The sequence below is a fragment of the Talpa europaea genome, assembly GCF_964194135.1.
Source record: "Talpa europaea genome assembly, chromosome: 5".
NCBI lineage: Eukaryota > Metazoa > Chordata > Mammalia > Eulipotyphla > Talpidae > Talpa > Talpa europaea.
This window is the reverse complement of record NC_140071.1, coordinates 99,003,692-99,027,250: the sequence shown is the minus strand read 5'-3', so window position 1 is coordinate 99,027,250 and position 23,559 is coordinate 99,003,692. Positions and strand designations below refer to the sequence as shown.

The window sequence follows — 23,559 nt, the reverse complement described above, 5'->3', positions numbered from 1 at the left end:
CTTGGGGGCACCAGAAGAGATCCATAAACGTCAAGTATGCCAATCTTGGAAGAAAGCAGTTTGTGGTGTCAAGATTTGAGACAAGTAACAAGGCTAATGGGATAGTGTCAATAAAACAGGATCTGTCTTAACAAAAATGTTCTTAACGAAGTGTTATGCTGTTCAAGAATATTGTGCTTTTTCTTAATCCATGAGTTCAGGTCCACAGAAACAAGGTTCTCCAGGAGAGTACAGTAGCTCAGCTTGCTGGGACAGGTGCAGGGAGGTGTAAATGAACGGGTGCTCAGAAGCGTTTAGTCTCTATGGGTTAAAATAAGCTTTGAAGCATGAGAGCTAGTAGCCAAACAATCCCAATTCAGTTTCCCATGAAAATAAAACTGTTCCAAACAAACTGACCATCAATTTTTGCTAAAAGATTACAAAATCTGAAGATCACCTAATTTTGCTGTCCTTTAACTTTGACCATGCTGTAACTACTGAACTACAAATGAAATACTCTGATAGTTCAATTTTATCACTGCTTTTTTCATAAAAATGTTCATCTGTTGGGGGGGTGGCCATTTATTTTATAGAAATCACAAATATATGTAAAAACAGAATAGATGAAGATTAGGATGTGTGTGGTATTGTGTCTACAAAGCCAATCTCTATCGTCACCCCCAAAACAGTTCATCTTTTTTTCTTCCCTCCTACTCCCTTGTATTTATTTGCATGTGGGTAAAAGGTTCCCCTCTGACTGGATTATAAGGTCATAAAAAAGCGGGTAGCCAACCCCAAAAGATCCAAGCCTGCCCTCACAAACAATTCCATTAAAATAAGAAATGTTTGGAAGGTACAGAATCCACAGGTGAAAAAATGATGTAAAGGATAAATTCTACATTTCCTTAGTCACATTTAAATTCCTTTATCTTCATGTTCCTTTTCTGTAAGCATATTCTTGGTATTTTTATTGTTTCTGTAGTGAAATGGCACCTAAGCAATGAGGAACTTGAACATCTTAACAAGCAGAAAAATTAGACAAATTATCAAGGACAACTTTTTATTGCTACCAGAGGCTTTTTTATCATCAGTACATGGTTCTGACTGCAATGCCTTCTTCAGACTGTACAGGGAGCTCAGGGTCCAGAAGTCATTGAGAGAAATACAGGTAGGCTGGGGAGGCAGGGGAAATAATTTTTACCAAGGAAATTCTAATAGCTTAACATAAAACTAGGGTACTGAATTCAGTTAATACATGTTATCGATCCAAATCATGGAGCTGCCCCACCTTCTGGACAGTTTCTCCTAATGATTATGAATGAGTGAAAACTGACCAGTCACCAAATATAAAACAGAAACTAATTTTAGTTGTTACTTATTTCTTTGGTGAGCACCTGGATATATTAACTTTATCACAAATTCTTTTATACAAATGTCATAAAATGCTTTCAACAAATCTAAGAGTGTCCTAATTACATGCCACTTTTAAGCTTTAAGATAAACAAAAACACAATTTTATTCCCAAACTCTAGAAACTGAAATGAGACAAGACATAAAAGTCAACGTGGTAGTGAGTTCTTTTTCTATTTACCACCTCTGATTTATATGGGGCAATTTCAAAATACCTTTTCAAGGTAAATTTGAATTTGAATCATGGATGTCACACTGAAATAATTTGCTCACTAAATTGCTAAAAAATTTTGAGGGTTTCCTAATCAGTGGAAGTCAGGCTATTATATATATTATAGATCAACATGCATAAAAATTCATTAAGTTTTCAATGAAGCAAGCAAAAGCAAGAGGAAAATAAAATCAGGATGCTGAGGAACAGGGTTTGCTAGCTATGAATTTTGGAAACTTTTTAAAAAACATTGAATTTTTGACACGGGCAATCTACATTATGTTTTAGCAGAGAAAAGGGTGGAACTGACAAATACTACAAAGAAATTTACTTCTTAAACAATTTTTAGATCTTTTAAATTTTACACTCTTTTTGGTCTTTTAAGTGTTTAAATAATGTTGAATTATAATTAGTCACACAAATAAATGTGTTTTTTTTTTTTTTTTCTGGCTCACTTCACATTGGCCTGATAGGGTAGATACCTATTATACAGCCTTTGCTGGTCCTCCACATTCCCATTTCCAGAGTAGTCTACCTTTGTACGTGAAGCTAACACTTAAAGCTACATGACAGAAACAGGCTGCAAAGGTGGACAAGGGGAAGCATGTCCCTCTTGCCTTGATAAATCAGTGCCACACACAGATCCCACACTTTCTGAAGCATTATCTTCATTATAGAGCCGTTTGATTCCATCATAGAAGTCATCCACTTCCATTTCCTCTACTTTACGTTTAGCAGAGGTATGCTTGTACCCACTGGTAGCTGGGAGATGATGGTAGAAGGCTGCTGTACCTCTGACTGGCACTTCTGGCTTGCTGTTGTCCTTGGAGAAATCTGGGCCTGAGACAGAGGAGTGATGTAATCTGAACACTCCTTTGTCACAGGTCACCAGGGTGTGCTTGAGGGGACGGTAGACATAAACGGAATTTAGAGGCAGGGAAGACTGCAGAGTAGAAAGATGATGTGCCACAAGCTCCCGACAGTGGATCAACTGGGAGCTTTCCATCTGGGGGGGAGGGGAGAGGGGAGACACAAAGCTGATTAATTATCACAGGCTGCTTTACCATCTTTGCCAGTCACTTTTCTTCCCTGTGGGTCCCCCCTCCCCACCCTGCTGCCCCATCCCTCCCAGCTTCCTTTTCTCTCCTCACATATTCTACCCAAAACTCTATCCAGCCTACTCTCCTTATCTTAGGAATAACGTCCTCCACATCAGTATTTCTAATTTAAGTCTTTTTGTGGAACTTGAATTCTACATTTGCAATTAAATGCTGGCTATCTTCATGAAAGCAGACTCTTTGTTCACTGCTCTATATTGAGCATTTGCTTTGTTTAGTCTACTCTCCCTATTTAGAAGGCCACTTCACTCTCTGCCTCTTCTAACCTCTTAAGTGAAGACAGAAAAATTCATTAAGAATTTAAGGAATGGGCCTCCCCTGGTGGCGCAGGTGGTTGAGCGCCACACTATGAGGCTGTCCACAGCCTTTGCAGTGTCAGTTTGATCCCAGCTGGCAGGCGAGAGTCCCACATGGTGCGGCAGACCTCTCCTGTCACGCCCGCTGCTCCCCTCAGCAGTGTATTTCATCAGTCTGCCTGTTCTGTTCCCCACTCTGTCTCTGGTGAATGCTCTCACCCTCCTAAGCATCTGGCCTGTACCCTGGTTCTTGTATAAACAAACAAACAAACAAATAAATAAAAAGAATTTAAGGAAGAAGCCAAGGCAAGGAAAAATTTAAATGAGACTTAGGGAGGGCTATCTGGCTAGAAATTTTAAAAATAAAATATTTGAATTGTTGTAACAGTAAATGAGCACTTTTGACAAGTTGTTTTTATAGAAAATGCAGGTCTGACAACACTAGGAAGAAATGTGTATCTTGGAGGCTTTTCTGATTTCTTCATACTCTACAAGACATCCAGATATCAATCTTTCTGAAGTCACCCTGCCTCCTATATACCCAAATTCCAGGGTCATCTATATCCACCTTATAGTACTGTGTAAGAATAATCCATTTAACCACTTAACCTTTCCTTTACGGACTACACGATACCACTGTATTGTTCATTTTTATTCCCTATGTTTGTAGTACAATGCCTAAAGGCTTTCAAAAATCTTACCTATACTACAGGTAAGAATAGTTAAATAGTCCCTCTAGTAATAGTTATTTAGTCCCTCTGCCCTACTCTCTTGGTAATTAGCTCTAATCAAAAATAATCTTCCTCCAGCAATATGTATTTTTCCTTTATTTAGATTCCTTTAGTTGCACCCCAGTGCCTACCAGAAATAAGCTAATCCCTTAGTTTTCTATCAATAAAGCTCTCCACAATCTACCCCAACCTTCCTTTCCAGCCTTATTTCCTAGCTTATCCCAATTTGCACTCTACCTTCCTGCTAAACAGGCCTGCTCTCTATTGTGCAAATATCTTGCCCTAACTTTGCCCTTGCTCATCCTGTCTTTACCTAATAAAATGGTAGTCTGGGCACCAGCTACCACCTCCAGGAAGTCTACCTTGACTATTTAACTATCAAGGATCATGGTAGTCTGGGTACCAGCTACCACCTCCAGGAAGTCTACCTTAACTATTTAACTATCAAGGATCACTTTCCAGCCTTGTGTATTTTATAAACCAAATCTTATTCACCCCTATATAACCTATAATATACAGCAATGACTATTTGCAATACTAGAGGGAAAAAATGGAAAATAACTGTTCCTCAAGAATATATTTGATCACAAAATTTTAGCTCTAAATATGTTACCAGTTACCCAGCAAAAGTATCAGTAAAGACAAACATGAAAAGCTGCTACTTACCATGTACTATAAACGTAACAATGCCTCAAATAGAAGCAATATATGAAAATGATATTTTTTAATATCTACTATTTTGTTCACTGATTTTTTTTTCTAGTTTGAAAGATACTAGATAACATTCCATGGGTAAGATACTATTAATATTAGAATTTCTTTTCCTTCCTTAAAAGAAAAAAGTCATATAATATTTAAGACAGTCCCCAACGATCAGGCTCACAGCTGTAGGTTAGGCTTTAGCATATGCCCTAGGATAAGCCAAGCTGAAAACAGTGGAACAAAGCACAGAGAGGTTGTTTAAAGCAACTGCTATCCTAGCCAATTCTTCAAGAAACCTACAAAAGAGGTAACAGAAGTCAAAGACAAATTGGGAAGTGAAAAAAGCCACAGTGTAAAAATTATTTCTGAAAAGTACCTAGTTTAAGGAACTATTCTTTAGCTAAGTAAATGATACTCAGTGGCCCAGAAAAGTAAGAGTATTGAAATATATTCTAATGCCTTCGTCACTGGGAATAAATACCACAGCAGAATCTTGGGGGGAAAAGAAAACGAACAGGTTATTTCAGGTTGTTAATGTAATCTTTTCTATGTGAGCAAACCAAGTTAAAAGGAAGTTGTATTTTGGAGGTAAAGGACTGTCAAAAAATGACAGAGCTACAAAGAATACTGGAGATTATTCAGATCAATACCATCTATTCAAACTGTATTTCCACCCAAGTCCTTTGTCCAAAATAAATTCCTTCTAATCTACTACAACATTAATTTGTTCTAAGAAAACGAAGTAACTTGACCTTTGTTGAGATTCAATGCAGGAAACAAAGCCAGTACATACATTGGAATTACCACAACTTTAGACATAAGTCCTTCAATGGAAACTCTTAAAATATTAACAAACAAACAAACAAATGGGCGTAAAATGAATTCATTGTAACTGCAGGGTGTCAAGAGAACATTTGTTATGTTCTGTGACGGTATTCCCAAATTTCAATATGGTAACCATTTCTAGGTATGTCTTACTAGAAAAACAACTATAATTAAACTCACCAAGAAAGGTGGGGCAAATAGCATTAAGTTTGTAAGGCAGACATTCAAAAAGATTACTAGTGGGAAAGAAGGGCAGAATAATATGAAATAATATTATAAAGGTGGATAACATTACCAGGGAAGAAGACTTGAGTACAGCTATAGAAGTAGTGATGAGAGAAGGGGGTAAGAAAAAAAAATGGTTTAGCCATCCCAGAACAGTGACCAACAACAGCACAAGAGCTAAGGGGGTTAGGGGAGTAAAGAGGGACTAGGCAGGTGAGACAGAAGCTTGCCTTCAAACCGTGGAACACTTGATATACTTTGTCTCAAATCCAGGGAGAACATAGGCAGATCTAGTGACAATGGCCCACTACAGCACCAGATTATGACAGACCTCTCTGGCAGTCTTTTCTTGCCAGGACCCTAGGACACATGTCAGAAAGTAATTCTGGTTTGATCTCACCAATTTTATGCATGAATTTTCTAAACTAAAACCAGAAATCCAGGCGGAATATCTGTTATTACTATGGCCTTGTCACGCTTGTAATTACAAATATATCAGACCTCATATTCCTACCTCAACACAAGTGAAGTTTGCAATGACAGAACAGTCTTGAACAATCAGGACCCACTCAGGTCTGGATCATAAGGATTGGTCACCAGTGCAAATTGATTTTTGGAAACTACTAAGACCACGTTCCAAAGTCTCTTAACATTTTGGGACCTTGTTTCCAACTCTCTTTCCCCTAACAATTCAAATAATATACACTGGGTAAAGACATATTTAAAACAAAACAAAAAAAAAATAACCCACTATGTCCCCAGTGCCTAGCTCACAGATTTCCCAATAAATGTGGAATGCACCTATATACATAAAGAGAATGGAGTAATGCTTTTAAAACTATGTACAAACAGCTTGTGGAAGATCACTTTGAGTAGGACTCTGAACCCAACATATTACATAGTATTTTGGGAGTGTGTGTGTACAAAATTTTGTTTCAGGAGAGGAAAGGATTCCAGTTCTTTAAAAAAAAAATAATCTGAAAACCACTGGACTAGAACCTTTATGGTCTGTGTGGTTTGGGAAAGTTACTGGCTTAGTCTTCTTTGTGGCTAAGTTGTCTTATGTGGCTCTGAGAAAGCCCCAAGTTCCCCACATCACAGCTATAAAATGTGGATTAGAGCTATAAAATAAAGGAGTTAAACAAAATGATTTCTAAGAGTTATTCAAATTCAGTGAACACCGTAGCAACAGAAGACTTACGAAAGAGAATAAGCAAATTCTCCAGTATTCATAAAAAAGAGCTTCAAAGTTACAGAATACACATGCTATTTACAACACTCTGGTTATTTATGCTTCAAAATCTGTCCTTTCTCTATGACAGTAACACTTTATAGGGAAAATATCCTCTGTGTCAACTTGGGAATACGCAGAGCAGGAGGAATCAAGAGATATGTCATTTGTTCTAATTAAAAAAAAAAAGGTAGTAATAGCTTTCCTATTAGTGTTCCATTTCCATAGTCTAATGTTAATGAGCAATACTCAACTTCACTTTCCAATACTCTGGGTAGGCAAAATGAATTTTCTGTGCTGCACTTTTCACTTACATGATGGTTTATGACAGCTTCTAAAAATTCTCACAAAATATCTCCTAGGATTTATTTTCATTATAGTATGTATTACAATGGAAAGAAATACTTCTCTATTACTTCAATCTAAGATATACTATTAAAAGAAAATACCTCCCTCGTAAAGGAGAAACAGTCTGTGCTATACTAACATATTATGTTCCAGGGATATAGAACACACTGAGTCACACCAAAAAGAGGAAGAAAGAGCAAAGACAGATGGTTAATATACTGCTAATATATTGCTCTGCTCATCACTGTTTTAATGAAGACTCAGCCCTTCTTTGCTCACAAACTAGGGCCTGAAATTCTCAAAAGCTGAGAAGCAGTACTGAGATACTTCTTATATGTCCGCTTACTTTAACAACTCACATAGATAAGATCATCAGTTAAAATTATCGTAACAAAACACCAAATTCAAGTTTTATTCTTGTTTTCTTTTACAGTATTTTATATATGTTTTATTCAATAATAGTAGCTATTAAAATTATTTCATTTTATGTTTTTAAGCTCAGAATTTAAGTCTTCTCTAAATAAAATACATTGAAACAAGTCAGAATAACTAGTGCTAAATAATAATAGGGATTTATAAAGGGTAAGTAGGTCCTTAAGTCTTTCATCAACTCAATTGGCAGAGTAATAGTTTACAGCAGATCTAAACCTTTAAGATGTCTGATGACATGAATAGAACCAATAAGGATACTCCCAGTGACTGCTGACATACAGTACCATTATTACTTTTCCATTTGAATGGGAATTTTCTCCATAAAACCCTCACACTTTATATAGTTGGTTGATAAAACTTAATATATTTTATAGGAATTTGCAGTTGTAAGTTACAGACTAATCTTAGGCAATAACAGGAATTAGCAGGACAAAACCTCTTTCGAAAAGATAGCTTCTATTTGCTGAAGTTTGGCACAAATACTTCACTTTCCAGCCAACAATAAATTATATGCTTTTCTCAAAAGCAATTTTTCCATCTAAATGTCATAGCCATCTGGTAACTGTATGTATCCCAATAAAAGACAAAACTTAAAATGAATACTATTGGGGCCTCCTTGGTGGCAAAGGGGTTAAAGTCTCAGCAACATCAAGCTATCACCAGCTACTGCAGCACCAGTTCAATCCCCAGCCAGGGAGCTAACCCATATGGCACAGCAGACCTCTCCTGTCTTGCCCGCTGCTCCTCACAGCAATATATTTCGATGGATCCACCTGTTCTGCTCCCCATTCTGTCTCTGGTGAATCATCTCACCACCACCACCCTACCCCGGGACCTCTGGCCTCTATGCATAGATAAACAAAAAAAATAAAATGAACACTATTTAATTAGACTGACACTTACCTGTGCTTTCTGAAGCAATTCAATTGTAAGAGGAAGCCAATCAGGAATAAGTTTCTCCATTTCCAAACTAACCATGGCCAGAGCGAGCATGGATCCTTTGAACTGCAGAAGTTGGTTACAGGCCATACAGTGAAGGAGTTGCTTGGTAAGGACTGCCAAATGCTGAGATGGGCTCAGTTTGGGCAAACTAAAAAGTAACTGAGGTCTAGTTGAAACTGCAATGGCATGGAACTGAAAAATAACAAGAATATTACTCTAGTTTTCTTAAATGTTAAAGTAAATTATGTACAGAAACTGATATAATCTTAGGTATTACTCAATTTCTAAGTCTGAAAGTTTACAGCTTTAGTGATTTTTACATATATTCTAATTTCTGATCTTTGGCTAAATTTCAACAATTTTACATTTCCTAAAAAATCATAACGAAGCTAATGAATGGGCAATCTACTTTTCAAGTTACTGAAAAAGAACTACATATTCAAGTGAGAAACTAGAAGACTTAGATATATTTACAATGTGGAGAAAATCCAATGGTGTGGCTGTATGAAGATCCCAATTCAATTTATCCAGGATAATTCTCTCCATCCTCAGAATTTCAGATGAAGAACATCCACAGAAACTGTCTCTTGCCAACACCTTCAGTACTGGAATTCTCTATTCAAAGTGAAGGGGAACAGGGCAGGGAGGAAAAGACAAAAAAATTAACTCATTTTCAATTTTTGGGAAACAGAAAGCAAGTTAATAAATGGAGAGAAAATTTCAAAAAAAGAGATATAACTAGTCTTTAAAGGAAAATATTTACCTCATCCTCCTCAACAGTCTTGGCAGCTAAGAAAAAACAGCTGATTGCAATACAACTCAAGTATTTTGGGTGGGCCTAAAATTTTGAAGAGGGAAAAAGCAACTTCAGTGATTCTTCAAAAAGAGAGTTTATTTTTAAAAGCTAGATATGCAGAAGAGACAAGTATGCACACCATTCTATGGAATTAATGACACCCACCAATTGCATTCTAAAATCAAAGCTTCTAACATTACAACTCTGACCGTATGGAAATACTAAGATCATTCCATTGCCAGAAATTCAACCAAAGCCAGCCCAAACTATTTCTATCTAGCAGAGAAAAGATTTTAGAAGACAACTTATTGAATAAAATTCCCCAAATTAAAAATATATTTGTGTTTGTATTTTTAAAACTAGGTGTATTAGTTGAGAATATAAAAAAGAAGACTCTTAATATATTTTAAATGCTTCAAAAAAGTATAGGATGCTAGTTCATGTGTAGAAACTTTCTAATTATTGTGTTCACATACACAAAAATTAAATATTCAAATTCTATGAAAAGAACAAAAAGTTCCTAAATACCATAAAGTCAATTAGTGGGAGGAAAAATACCTTTCTTGTATTTGACAACATAGGCAGGGGCTTGAATTTGTCTGTTTTCCTTACCTTTATAAGAAGGGAGGCCCACTTTCTACTTTAATGGCATAATTTGCCAATCTAGCATCAAAATCCAGTTTTAAATAATAGAATAATTTAGCTCAATTATACTGAAAGACACAGAAGTTAACTAAATAACACAAATAAAACAATAAACCCTGGTTCAACATATATCTTAAATATTGCATTCCCACGTAAATGTGAGAGCTTCGATGACCAGAGTATGGGATTAATTAACTTATCAGTTAATAAACATGTTAATAATCTTTGTCCTAGTATAAGTGGCACACTGCCTAGAAATCTTCTAATTGTCTGCCTAAATGAGAAATAAAAGTTGATTCAATACCATCAATTTTAAGATAATCATTTATTTTAATCAGGACATTATGGGCTAGAAAAAACTTCAATAAAATATTATTCCTGTCTGTAATGTATTCATTTTACAGATAAAAAAGTTTCAGAGGTTAAGGGACACAACACAAGAATCTAGAAAGTGAAGTCCAATCTTGTGGCTAAGACAGTTTTGTAGAATACTTTATTTCCCTCCCCCATGTATACAACATATCAAATTCATATCCCTGAGATAATCAGAGTTTATGACAAGAAAAAAGCCCAGTAGTTAACAACCTTGAGTAAGCAATGCAACCCCGAAAATTAAGGATACCAATAATAAATTGAGTAGTTAAAAAGAATCCCAACAGTAAATGTGTGATTTTATATCAGAATCATCTGTATTTGCTTCTTTAAATAGACATCCAGATCTCATCTAAGTGAGATTTAGATTCAGTAAGTCAGGGATATAACTCAGAATCCATACTGTAAAGAAATTCATAGCAATTTTTTCTGCACAGCTAGGATTGAGCCTCCATTCACTGATATAGCCCTTTTATGTTCTGCTGTAAGTGCTTTTATTTAAACTATGAATACATTTTAGATTATTTCAATAAAGCTTAACCAAGTCTTAGTGAGAGTAACTGACATTAACAGTAAGAGGGGGAACTGATGTTAAGATAAAAGTAGATATATATAACTCAGATTTCAGGCAATTAATATCATTAAGAGTTAGTTCTTTAAGTCTCCGTAAGAGTACAAGTTTGAAATACAAAACTTAACTGGGTGGTTATCCAAATCTTCTATTCTGTAATGCTCTGACTTATCTTTTACAACTAATAATAAAGAGCCCTCAGCACTGAATTAATAATTCCTCCAGCTTACATATTTCTTAGGCATACAAATAACAAATGAATTGTTTTTCTACTTTTTCATGCCTTGTGGTTAAATGCATTCTGACTTGCTGTTTTTAAATCTGTAGTAGACCTACTATGACTGATTCCACAGAAAATAAACAACAATTTATATTGTCCCTAATAGGGACAATATAAACCTATTCATGTATTAGTATGCTGTCATTCAACAAAAATATACCACAATTATTTTATGACAGTTTAGTTCATCTTGTAATACTCCGAACAGAAGTTATATATTGTTCAGAAAACCACACAACATGAATATTCAATAGTGCCAGAGAAAATGTGCATGCAACAGGTTTATACTTTTCTAGTCTGATTTACTGTCCATGACTAGTACACCCATGTATTAAAAGACCTAGTACTAAACATTTTGTCAAAGTTATATGGTTTGTACTGAAATCATGAGATCAAATTTCACAGGCTAGGTTACAAATACCAGTGGTAAAGAGAAAATTACAGAAGTCAATTAGAAATGTATCTGAAAACTTAAAGCAAAAGCAGAACACATTATGTCTTCTTATAGGTACATGTGTCTCCTCCAGGAAGATTTTTCACTCCTTTCCACTTTATAGAATATGCCAGTAGAGCCCCTAGTTTAGCACATAGACCCTCAAATAAGTGGCTGTATGTTAAGTATATCCTAAAATATTTACCTTTACAGTTGCTAAAAACCTGTCCAAAAGACTGCTGGCCAGAGCAAATGTTTCTGGGTAAAGGTTGAATTGGTACTTGAGTTTGGCCAGCCACTGAATCACTTCATCTCTCTGGGATGGAGAAACAGTCTATAAGGGAGTGATTAAAAAATAAAACAAATATAAAGGAGAACAAGTAAAGTTTCAAGTCATCATTAAGAGTGTTTAGAAATTTATAAGAAAAAAAAGAAATTAATAAGGTTAGCAAATGGTACAGAATGTATTTATATGCTAAAAAATATTTTTGTTTATTCTAAAATCTATCAAAGGAAATGAAGACAAAACTTTTATGTACTAGTTACAGCATTTAAAATCAATACTCTTTTAAAAGATCTTTACTAAATCTACTCCCCTAAATCACACACAGCATTGTAAAACAATGTTACCACAATTTAAAAAATTCTTTTTAATAAATAAAATTTTAAAATCTTCACTATGTCAGCTCACCATATATCCACCATTAAGATGAGGTATTCATGGAATTTAACATTTTAAAATTTAGGAAACATCATAATCAACTGAAAGAAATTTTGGAATGAAATTTTCTAATTCTTGAGATTAAGAAAACATGATAAATTTCTTCAAAGGCAGCAAACATCCATTAAACCACCTTAGGGAACGTAATTAGACTATGATAAAAGAATGAGAATCCATTAAAAAACAAAACTAAAATCAACAGAAATGAAAGACACTAGGGACAACAGGCAAATCACATTTGAAGATGATGAACACTGAAAGGGAGATTAACCTGAACTAATTTGCCATTTGGAGAGATTACAAAAATATAAAACATTACTGTTTTAACCTTCTGAAATATTTTTTAACAGTTGCATATAGGCTTAATTTTTAGACGTGCACATTTTAAAGCAGTAATTTAGATACTTTCATTTTTGAGTTTGAAAGCACTGTTTTAAAAAAAGGTAGTAACAATCTACCAGTAATAAATGAAACAGATCCTTATGAATACTAGTTCTGCTATGGAATTACAAAGAAATGAATTTGTGATTAGTAGAAAAAAGTATTTTCTGTAAGTGAAGGTTCCAGATAAGTGAAAGTTTAATACAAACTCTATACAGTCTTTATCATCATAACCGTTTTTTTCATCCTAACCATTTTTTGATGTAAATCTCTTTAAAAATGTGTTAATTAACTCACTTCTTCAAAAGCATAGACACCATAGGTTAACCTTTTTTTCCTGATTACTCAATCCCGTATCACTGAGAGATGCATTAACAGTTATTAAAGCATGAGGGGCTAGATCTTAATGAAACTCTTCAAATAGATATGTCATTAGAATTTCTTTCTCTTTGGTTTTCTTGAGTGTTATAAGAAATACATGACTTGGTATTCATTAAAATATCTGCTACTGCATTTGTTAATTTCTCTTATTTTATTACAAATCCTCTTTCTGTCACTTTTCAGCTTTGGCACAACAAAGAGTTTCTTTGTGCAGGCTAAACCAACTAATCACACACATAATTCATCTGACTAGATTTTAATTCAGTTCATATTGATAAACAAAAGGTATCTATCAGGATAAATCCTAGGAATACAATGAGTAAAAACTCCCTGTTTAATTTTAAAATGTAGTCTCCTGGTGAGAGGTCATTAAACTGATAAACAGAGGTATGCACAGTGTGCTAAGGAGCACACTGGAAGGGCACTTGATTAGTGGGGGAGTAAAGCTTCTCAGAAGAGACAGTAACTAAACTTTTACCTTTAAAGCTAAAAAGTGAGGAGGGGGGTAGCATTTCCAAAGAAAGTAAAAGACCAAATTTTCCAAACTTGTGCATTTTTACTCAAGTATAGGAATGATGTCAATGTTAATCTATCATTAAGTTCCTCAGACTTCAAATAAAATCAAGGTGGGATAGAAGAGAAATGGATACTCAGACTCAGTGATAAAATTCCATGAAATCAAAAAAGGAACAAATTTAAGGCAATTTATGGGACTGAAACTGTGCACTTTAAAGGTTCTAGGTGCATACAGGAACGGAGGAATTTATGTCCTGCAGAGATTATTATTGTTCAATATGACAAAGTAAACTAGTTAGGCTGTAAGATCTAGGAGTTGAGGTCTCCCTCTCGCAAAACTATGAAGCTTGTTAAAATACTCGTTTCCACAGTTATCACAAGCCCAGCAGATATAGGTGGGGCTTGGAATCTCTGTAGCAAGCCTCCTGGTGAGTCAAATAGGCCTAGTAGCCCAGTAGTTTAAGAGTCTCTATGTGGGAACCACACAATTAAATGGCCTTGAAGGTCTCCTTACAGTTTCATATAAACCAACATTATATAAATAATTGGAGGCAGGGTTTTATCTTTGTTTATCAAAAGCTCTTTAACAAAATAAATTGAGATTCTCTGAATAGTTTTTAATTTTCCCCCAAATTCATAACAAAATTATCATGTACTTGAAAGTACTATTATTATATAAAAAGAACTTTTCTAACATAAATGAATTACAAAAAGATGATAATCCAAATTCACTTAACAAATGTTTAATGTGAGCCTATTACATGCCATTAGTAAAGAAAAGTAAAAGGAGAGAACCCAAGGGAGCTCAGTCAGATCACCAGGAAATAATACTGCCATCATAACGAGATGATAAGAACACAAAAGGAAAGCGATAGGTATATAATATGCCTGTCTCACCATAGTCCTTAACAAGGGAGTAAGAGATGCAAATTAGAAAAGAATGAGAGAATGATCTTGAAGTAATGTTAGTTAAAGGAAGAGGAAGGAAAGAGAAGGAAAATGGAGAAAATAAGCATAAAAGGAAGCTTAGAACTATTTGTTCTAGTTTTACTAGCACTTAAAAAAGAACAGAAAAGATGTAGTACAGACACTTGTTTGATTTAGAGGTAAGATTTTCACTTCCGTAAGGAATGAAAGAGGAGAAAATCAGAGTTAATAATGGAAAAGGAAATAAAAAAGCCAGTCCCTGGAACTGGCAAAGGGAAATAAAGGAACTAGAATTAAAATACAGAAGTATGTTTAAGTGGTTACTATGGCAAGTAGCTCAAGCGTTTTAGCTCTTTTCCATCTCTATCTTACATGCTATGCCCAGGAGACCAAGATATTCCTGTGTGTGTGTGTGTGTGTGTGTGCGTGCGTGTGCGCGCGCGCGCACGTGTGTGTGTGTGTGTACACACATATTAAAATATATAATACATATATAAAATACGACTTCTACTTGATCACTAAGGGTGAATCCTTAAGTAAATTCTTCTTAAAAGTTCTGACACTGTTCTGTACTCTTCTGTTCTATACTCTCTTATTTCCTCAGTAATATTTGTTAAATCACCTAGAGAAAAAGGTCAGATTAAGAGAAAATATAGCAATATACTAGAATCTTGATAGAATATCACCTGAAATTCCATGTTGTAAAAGTGTATTATTGCTGGTTACATGCTGAGTCAAAGAGATCGCAGGAGAAGGAAGAAAGTAATCATTCTAAAGACAGCTGTAATAAAGCTTTGAGGCTCACTAGAATGCCAGAACATAGGATAGGAATTTCAATTTTCCTCATAGTGATATGGCCCATGTGCCTAAAATAATGCTTGGAGTATAGCAGTCACTTAACACTTAATGAATGAGTCCCCAAGTAATCTAATATACATAAATACAAATACACTCACACACAAAAGTTTAATGGGGAGAAAATAATCTCAGGTTCAAATTAAAACTTCTATTACTTACTAGCTAAAATCATGAGCAAATTGAGAATACTACCAATTTCAAAAGATTCAATGTGATAGCACATGTAAATGTTCCCCAGCATAAAAAGTATTCATTCAGGTATACAAACCTTCAATTTGCTAAATAATAACTAACTGTACATAAATTCAAAACATATTTCTTCAGCTCTGGGAAAAAATGTCAGTGGTTTAGAATTAGAAAAAGCATACAGATTTCAATAACCTATGCACAAAGGTTAACTGAAACCACACATGAAAAATTTTAACATTTGCTATTTACCCAAATATATTAAAAATTTCTTGGCTATTATTCTTTATCCCAAGCACAATGCTAACTAAGTACCAGGGATAAAAAGATGTATAAGACATCTTATACCGTAAGCTTTTGGGTGGATAAACTTCATTTATTTGTTTAAAAAAAGTAAATGATAGAAGAATTTGAGTATGTTCAGCCTCTCTCGGCTAACTACATATCTAAAAACAAAGAAGGCTTACTAGTGTTAGTTTTGGACTACAAGGACAGAGACTATAATACCTATCCTCCTAAAGCTATAACCAAGGTAACAACAAAGTAAGCAAACAAAAACAATTTTGTTTTGTTTTGTTTCAGAATGAAAGAGGGAGATGTTTTTCAAATAAAAAGAGCATTATCCTTTAATAGTATGCATGTCTCCAACGTAATGTCAAAATTCTGTTCTAAATATATGGCAACATTACATCTACTTCTAATAAAGGTTACCTGTCTAGGGTGAAGAGAAATCATTACCTGATTTGTAGGTGTTTTCGGCACATTCACCTTCCACATCTGGGCTTCCCTAGAGATTGCCTTTTCCAATAGGAAAGACAATCTCTGATTTTCCAAAAGCCCTGGAAACTTCATGATATCCTTTGGATCTGCCTGCCACCCAGCTTGATGTCGCTAACCTATAAAATCAAGTATAACATAATGCCGTTTATTTAATTATAGAATACATATAACATTGTATAAATGTTGGTACTCATTATGCAATTAATAAAACAAAGCAAGAATTATGAGGTAGTAACTGAATTTTATAGCTCTTTAAAATATGTATTAAAAATGTTACAATAATTGGTTATCTAAAACATTCTCACTTTAAATTTAAAGCATAAAGTAAATAAAAACAGGGTCACATAATTGATAGCAATAGAATTTTTGGACTCTGATCAAAACATGTTATAGTGTATCAAAAATTTTTAAGTCATGGATTTTTTTTCCTTCTAGGAATTCTCAGAAGCACATGTCCCAAATACTGTTGACAGTTTTAAAAAATCTTGCAAGGGCCACTCATCTTCTTGATCACAAAGTTATAGATCATAGGCCTCCCTTGTGGCACAGGGGCTAAAGACACAGTACTACCAAGCTACCCACAGCTATTGCCAACCACTGCAACAAGAGTTCAATCCCTGGCAAGGGAGATAACTCACATGGTGCAGCAGACCTCTCCTCTTGCCCACTGCTCCCCTCAGCAGTGTATTTCAGTAGATCCGCCTGTTCTGTTCCCCACTCTGTCTCTGGTGAATCCTTTCACCCCCGTCCCTCTGGCCTACACCCAAGTTCTTGTATGCATAAATGAATCTTCAAAAAAAAAAAAAATGGATAATGAGGAAAACGCTGTTTTTTTTCATTATATACCATATAACCATTCACTTTTCAACTATGTTATTGTACTATGTATGTATACAGATTCACGGAATTAAAAAAAAAATCTAGGCAAACACATGAAAAGTTCAAATTTTTGATAAAAATTTACATTTGAGGGGGAAAAAACCCTACCTTTCTTCAATTTCCATGCCTCTCAAACTCCAGCTACTACCACCTTCAGATACTTCAGTTACTTGCTAATTAACCTACGCAGAGTACCTCGGGTTAACTGGATTGATTTTCTTCTTTTTGCTTATTTAAATTTTCTGAACATGAAGTATTTTTCATACTAAGATGAAAAAAGATAGATAACTCAAAGAATGAAAACCCTATTCAGAGGGGCCTATGCAAAGCAGTTTCTTTCAAGAATCCCTGATTCTCAAATCAGGTATGATTGCTCTCCCTTCTGAAATCAGCCCTTCAGTATCTCCCCACTAAATTATAAATTCCTTTGCATCTACCGATGTCATCCTTTAATCATTCACTGTATCAAATAAAGCAGGGACTCAACCAAGAGTTGGTGTCTAACCTTAAGGCCAAAAACAATACAAACCAACCCAAGTCTGTCTTTTTTCACACGCCAAGCCTTCAAATGGCTTAAGACTATCTAAAGTACACTCTCAGACAAATGTCCACCTGTCCTCCTTCACTGTTTTTTGATGCATTTGGTGGTGGTGGTGGTGGGGGTTGGGTACATCCTTATTCAAGATTTTAAATGTGTTCTTTCTTGTTAAAAAGTCATCATCTTAAATTCCATCTACTGTTATATTCTACTGAGATGTTCTAAGATTCCAATTTTGTTGCCTTGATATTCTTACAGATTCTCCATAATTAGATGAGCAGACTTACTGTAATTTCAACTAAAGCAGATATTTTTATTTTTTAATTTTCTTACATTGCTTTTCATTTCTGTATTTGATTTCTCCTCTCAGGAGTAATCCCTGTAAATATCCTACCACCACCACATCACCTGTGAACCATCACCATGGTCCCTTGTGCTCTACCCACCCGTTTTGATCCCTTTTCCTCCCTCTCCCCTATTTTAAGCCTCAGATCTGTAGTTGACTATTAAGTTTTGTCTTATTTTTTGGAATCTTTGTTCAGTTTCCCGATATTCCTCCTATTGGTGATATCATCCACTATTTTTCTTTTTCCTTCTGACTTATTTCACTAAACATAATCCATTCCAAGTCCATCCATGTTGCTGCAAATGGCACATTTTATCTTTTTTGACTGCTGAGTAGTATTCCACTGTGTATATACACCACCTTTTCTTGATTCATCTGTTTTTGAGCATTTAGGCTGTTTCCATATCTTAGCTATTGTAATTAGTGCTACAAAAAAACATACAAGTGCAAGTTTCATTTTTTTAAAAAAGATTTATTCATTTATGCATACAAGAGCTGGGGTACAGGCCAGAGATGCGGGGGGCGAGAGGACTCACCAGAGACAGAGTGGGGAACAGAACAGGCAAACTGACTGAAATACACTGCTGAGGGGAACAGTGGTTGAGACAGAAGAGGTCTGCTGCGCCATGTGGGTTTCTCCCTGGCTGGCTGGGGATCGAACTTGTGCTGCAGAGGCTGTGGATTGCTTCATAGTGTGGTGCTTAAGACCTTGCAGCACCAGGGAGGCCCAGTTTCCTTTTAAATTAATGTTTTTGTGACATTTGAGTAGATTCTTAGGAGTAGAATTGCTAGGTCATATGATAGATCCATTTTTCCTAATTTGAGCATCCTCCACACAAGCTTTCCATAGTGACTGGACCAGTGTGCATTCCCACCAATATAAGAGAGTTCCTTTTTCTCCATATCCTCGCCAGCAAGTGCTGTTGTCAGTTTTTTAAACATGAGCCATTCATGGGCCTCCCTCGTGGCACAAGGGGTTCAGTGCAGCACTGTGAGGCTGTCCGTAGCTTCTGCAGTGCAAGTTCAATCCCCAGCCAGGGAGATACCCACATGGCGTAGCACACCTCTCCTGATTCACCCACTGCTCCCCTCAGCAGTGTACTTCGTTCTCTCTGCCTGTTCTATTCCCTGCTCTGCCTCTGGTGAATCCTCTCACCTCCCACACCTCTGGCCTGTACCCCAGTTCTTATAATCATAAATAAATCAATTTTAAACACACACACACACACACACACACACACACACACGGGCCTTTCTTACTGGTGTGAGGTGATATCTCATTGTGGTTTTGATTTGCATTTCCCTGATTATAAATGTTGAGCATTTTTTCATGTACCTGTTGGCCACCTGCATTTCCTCTCTGGAGAAGTGTCTTTAACTTTTCTAAAACAGACATAAATATTAACCTTAGAAATGGAGCATTAACTTGATAACCATCTCTCAAGATACTTAGAAGAAACACCTACTGGATGGAGATTGAGCTGCTTCTAAGCCTAATTTTGACCTGTAATTTATAAACTTTTGTAAATTTATCATACTTGCTTATTATTTCCATTAGCTAAACCAAACAGGGTGGTTCACAAGGATGAACCTTTTCAACTCATCCCAATGGCTAGGTGTCTCCAGTCATTACTCTTCCCCTACAATGAATTCTTTGAAAATTACTTTTAGGGGCGACATACAGGATGGTATCAAGCAAAGAATTATTATTTCAGGTTCAAGGGAATCCTGTTCTCCAATATCCTATAATTAACACACTTAGTAAGACTTTCAAATAGTTAGGTGCCCTAAGAATTTTCTGAAATAAAGGAATCTGGGTCAAACAAGTAACAAGGGAAATTAGAAAATACTTCGAGATGAATGAAAAAGGAGACAGTGTAACAAACTTACGGGAAATTAGTATGTGAAAATGCCTACATTAAAAAAGATCTCAAATGAGTAACCTATCTTTCTACCTTAAAACACCAGTATTATCTTTGACACACTAGAAACAGACTGGAAAAAAGTGAACTATATACAAAGCAAGCCACAAAAAAAAAAAAAAAAAAAAAAAAGGAGTAAAATTCATGGAATAAAATAGAAAAATCAATGAAACCAAAAGTTTGATTTGTTGAAAAGATCCAGAGGCATACCTGGAAGACTAAATGAGGCTACGGAAAAACGAAAAGTGGTGTATCTGAATCTAGACAGAATCCTGTACTGCAAAGCATTAAATGCTATAAAGGTCATTACCAGATAAACTGACATAATGGGAATACAGACAGTAAAGTAAATCAAGCAATGTGGAAATGTACTAAAGCTGATGACTTTAAAGATTTTAAGAGACTATCCCTATTCTTAGGAAATACACCCCCAAAGATTTAGGAGTAAAAGGTCATGATGCATCAACTTACATACATGTGGGTGGAGTGAGGGAGGAGAAATAACAAATGGAGTAAAATATTAATAGGTGGGCCTCCTTGATGGCCTAGGGGTTAAGTCTGAGTTCAATCCATGGCCAGGGAGCTAACCCACCTAGGGCGCAGAAGACGGCTCCTGTCTCTCCAGCTGCTGCCCTTAGCACTGTATTTCAGTAAATCTGCCCGTTCTGCTCCCCACTCCGTGTCTGGTGAATCCTCTCATTTCCCTAAACCTCTGTCCTATACCCCAGTTCTCCAAGAAATAAATAAAATATATTTTTTAAAAAATTAATAGGCGAATTCAGGTAAAGGATTTCTGAAATTATTTACAAGTAAAATTAAATGTGTAGAAAAGGCAAAGAAAGACAATTTATGGAAGTGTTTATATGATTGGTAATTTTTAATTCCTTTTTATAAGACTCAAAATATTAGTACAGTAGACAAAGCACGGACTTTAGTTTTATTTCCATTACTGACAGTACACATGCATTTTCTAATGTGTAAAATATTATGAGTCAAGTGAATAATGACTCCTAAGAACTAGATTCCACACACTTATAAGATAGCTTTACTATTTTATGATAGCTTTACTATTTTAAATAACAATTTTATAGTTTTATTTTATGCCCACTGTTGGTCATATCTAGAATTTTGAAGGTTCAGAAAGAAAAATCTCTCAGAAGTAAAACAAAGAATTTTTCATACACTCTCAACTTTTATGACAGTTTCACATTCCTCTTCCCATTTGAAATAGCTTCTTTCTCTATACCTATCAAACAGCTTTATATCTTAGTGTATAAAATGCTCATTGTACAGCATACATCACAAATCTGCAGAGTCTCATGCTCTTTTGAGAAAAAGTGCTGCACATGTCAGATATACAACAGTAACAATGTCATTATTAAGAAATTACTCTTCTCATAATCTTAGTACCTATTCTGAAATATGGGACTTATTAATATGACCACGCAAAAGTTCTATTATTACCTCCTTGACTATGCCGCTAGTCTAAAAAGGAACCACAGGTTCCAAAACAGCTTGCTGTTTCCCAATCTCCATGCCTTTCCACATACTTCAACTTAAAATGTCCTCAGTTCATAATCCTCTCTTAGATTTATTTTAGATTTGTCATTTGCATCAGTCTGTGAACAGCACTCTGCCTTCCTACATCTTACTTGGACATTATTCTACTGTTGCATTTAATTGCTCTGTGATAATTATGTGTAGACCCGCCTAGTAACCCAAGTTCCCAAGATCAGCACGATGCCTAAATGATAGTAATAGGTTGCCACTGTTAAGTATTTAACAAGTAAAAAAGTGTGTGCTTACTACTTAGCCAGGGATTGTTCATATATAAATTTCATAAACTCACCTAATGCTCACACAATCTTGTAAAATTGATATAACTAAGCCCATTTTAAAGAAGAAACAAGCACAGAAAAGTGCATAGTTTCCATTTTAAAGTATTGTACAATCAGAATGAAACATGTACACACTCAGCTTGTACTCAATCTATACTGTCACATAAACTTAATTATCTGTAACCGCACCTCTACTGCACCTCGCCAACACATGCTAAACTGCTACTATCCAGCTCTTCATCAGTATGAAGTGACTTCTAGTAGAATCTCAAATGCATCTGGTCCCAGATTATCCAACCTAAATTCTGTCCAATTTTTCTTATTTGTTCATTCCTTCCTATTTCTTCTGCCACAAACGACCTGGAAAAATGAGAAGCAGGTAAACTATGGTTCCTCTTTTAACAAATTCATTTTTCGAAGAAACTACATAGCATGCACTGTTCTGGTTAGCCTTCTGGACCCCCCCCCCCATTCTAGCTGAGTCATCTAAGGGGAAAATTACTTAATCTGAAGGCGCCTCAGTTTTCCTCACCTGTAAAACGAGGCTCCTACTACCTGCCTCAACGAGTCCTTGCCAGGAATCACTGAGTTGCAAACCAATTAGAACAGTCTGCCAGATGCTAAGCCTCAGTGTTGGCGTTAATATCATAATGTCACACTCTGCAGCTCAAACATTGAGTGGCTCCCCACAGACCGAATAAAAGTTAAATACTTTAGCTTGACATTCAAACAGCTTCAGTCTCATTACAATCCTACCTCCCGAGAGATACCTTCCACTCTTTCGCTAGCCGGTTCCCCAAGCCTGCCAAAATGATCTGCAATGGAACCCCTCGCTCAGTAGAGGTCCTTCTGCTCTTTTCAAATTTTCGGCGCAACTCAAAAAGTGGCCGCCTCGACAATTTCCTGCACCCACACAAACCCTGGTAACGTTCCCTTCCCCCGAATTCCCGCACCACCGTCGGCCCACCCACTCGCTGGCAGTCCCTGCACTTGGCAAAGTAAAACCATCTTCCCTGGGCTCCAGCAAGAGCCCTGAAGTCGAACGGCGGGGGTGTGTCCCCTTCTTTGTGTATTACACAGGCTCACTCGGCCTGGAACAACACTCCACCGAGCAGACAATTTGCTGTAGCTACAAAAAAAAAAAAGTTACTGACAAAAGAAAAAAGCGGGCCCTGAAGGGAGCACAGCAGAGTTTTCACACAGGACAGAAGCCGAGGGCGCCGGCGCGCACCGGGCGAGGGGGACGTCCCGAAGGCTTCCTCTGGCCGGGGGAAGCGGGGGGCGGGCCTCTGCGGGGACGCGCGGCCCCCGGACCCCCGCTCGCACCCAGCCGGGGTAGGCGGGACGGGAGGGGGGGTTGGGGGGGTTGAGGGGCGACGAATGTGGGGGCTGGAAGCCGGGGCGCGCGAGCGCGGGTAGCCAGGACGCGTCGTGCCCCCCGCCCCCGTCCCCTCACCTTCTCCTCCTCTTCCTCCTCCTCCTCCTCCTCCTCCCCGGCAGAGCTGTAGGCCTCACAGTGGTGACGCGGGGTCATCCGGGGGGCCCGTTACCACCTCATTTTCCTCAGCGCGCGGCGGCGGGGCGCGCGGGACGAGGACCGGGCCGACTGAGGAGGGAGAAGAGGGGGAACCGGGCCAGGGGGCGCGGGAGCTGGGGCTCGAGTGGGATGCACGGCTGCGGCCACTGGGCCGGTCAGCGAATTAGTTCCATGACGCCCCCGGACCTAAGGCCGCCACCGC

General features: G+C 36.8%; 1 protein-coding gene across 1 annotated transcript; it reads right to left on the bottom strand.

Annotated features, from left to right (window-relative positions):
• Positions 1-1,913: 1,913 nt before the first annotated feature.
• CCNI (cyclin I) lies at positions 1,914-23,354 on the bottom strand (the record flags this gene model as incomplete). Its single annotated transcript, XM_084234128.1, is given in 9 exon segments — positions 1,914-2,606; positions 8,412-8,642; positions 8,925-9,065; positions 9,214-9,288; positions 11,753-11,881; positions 16,256-16,357; positions 16,359-16,413; positions 19,125-19,129; positions 23,277-23,354. Coding segments are annotated over 9 exon segments (1,260 nt in total). The 3' UTR covers positions 1,914-2,162.
• Between the last annotated feature and the right edge of the window lie 205 nt (positions 23,355-23,559).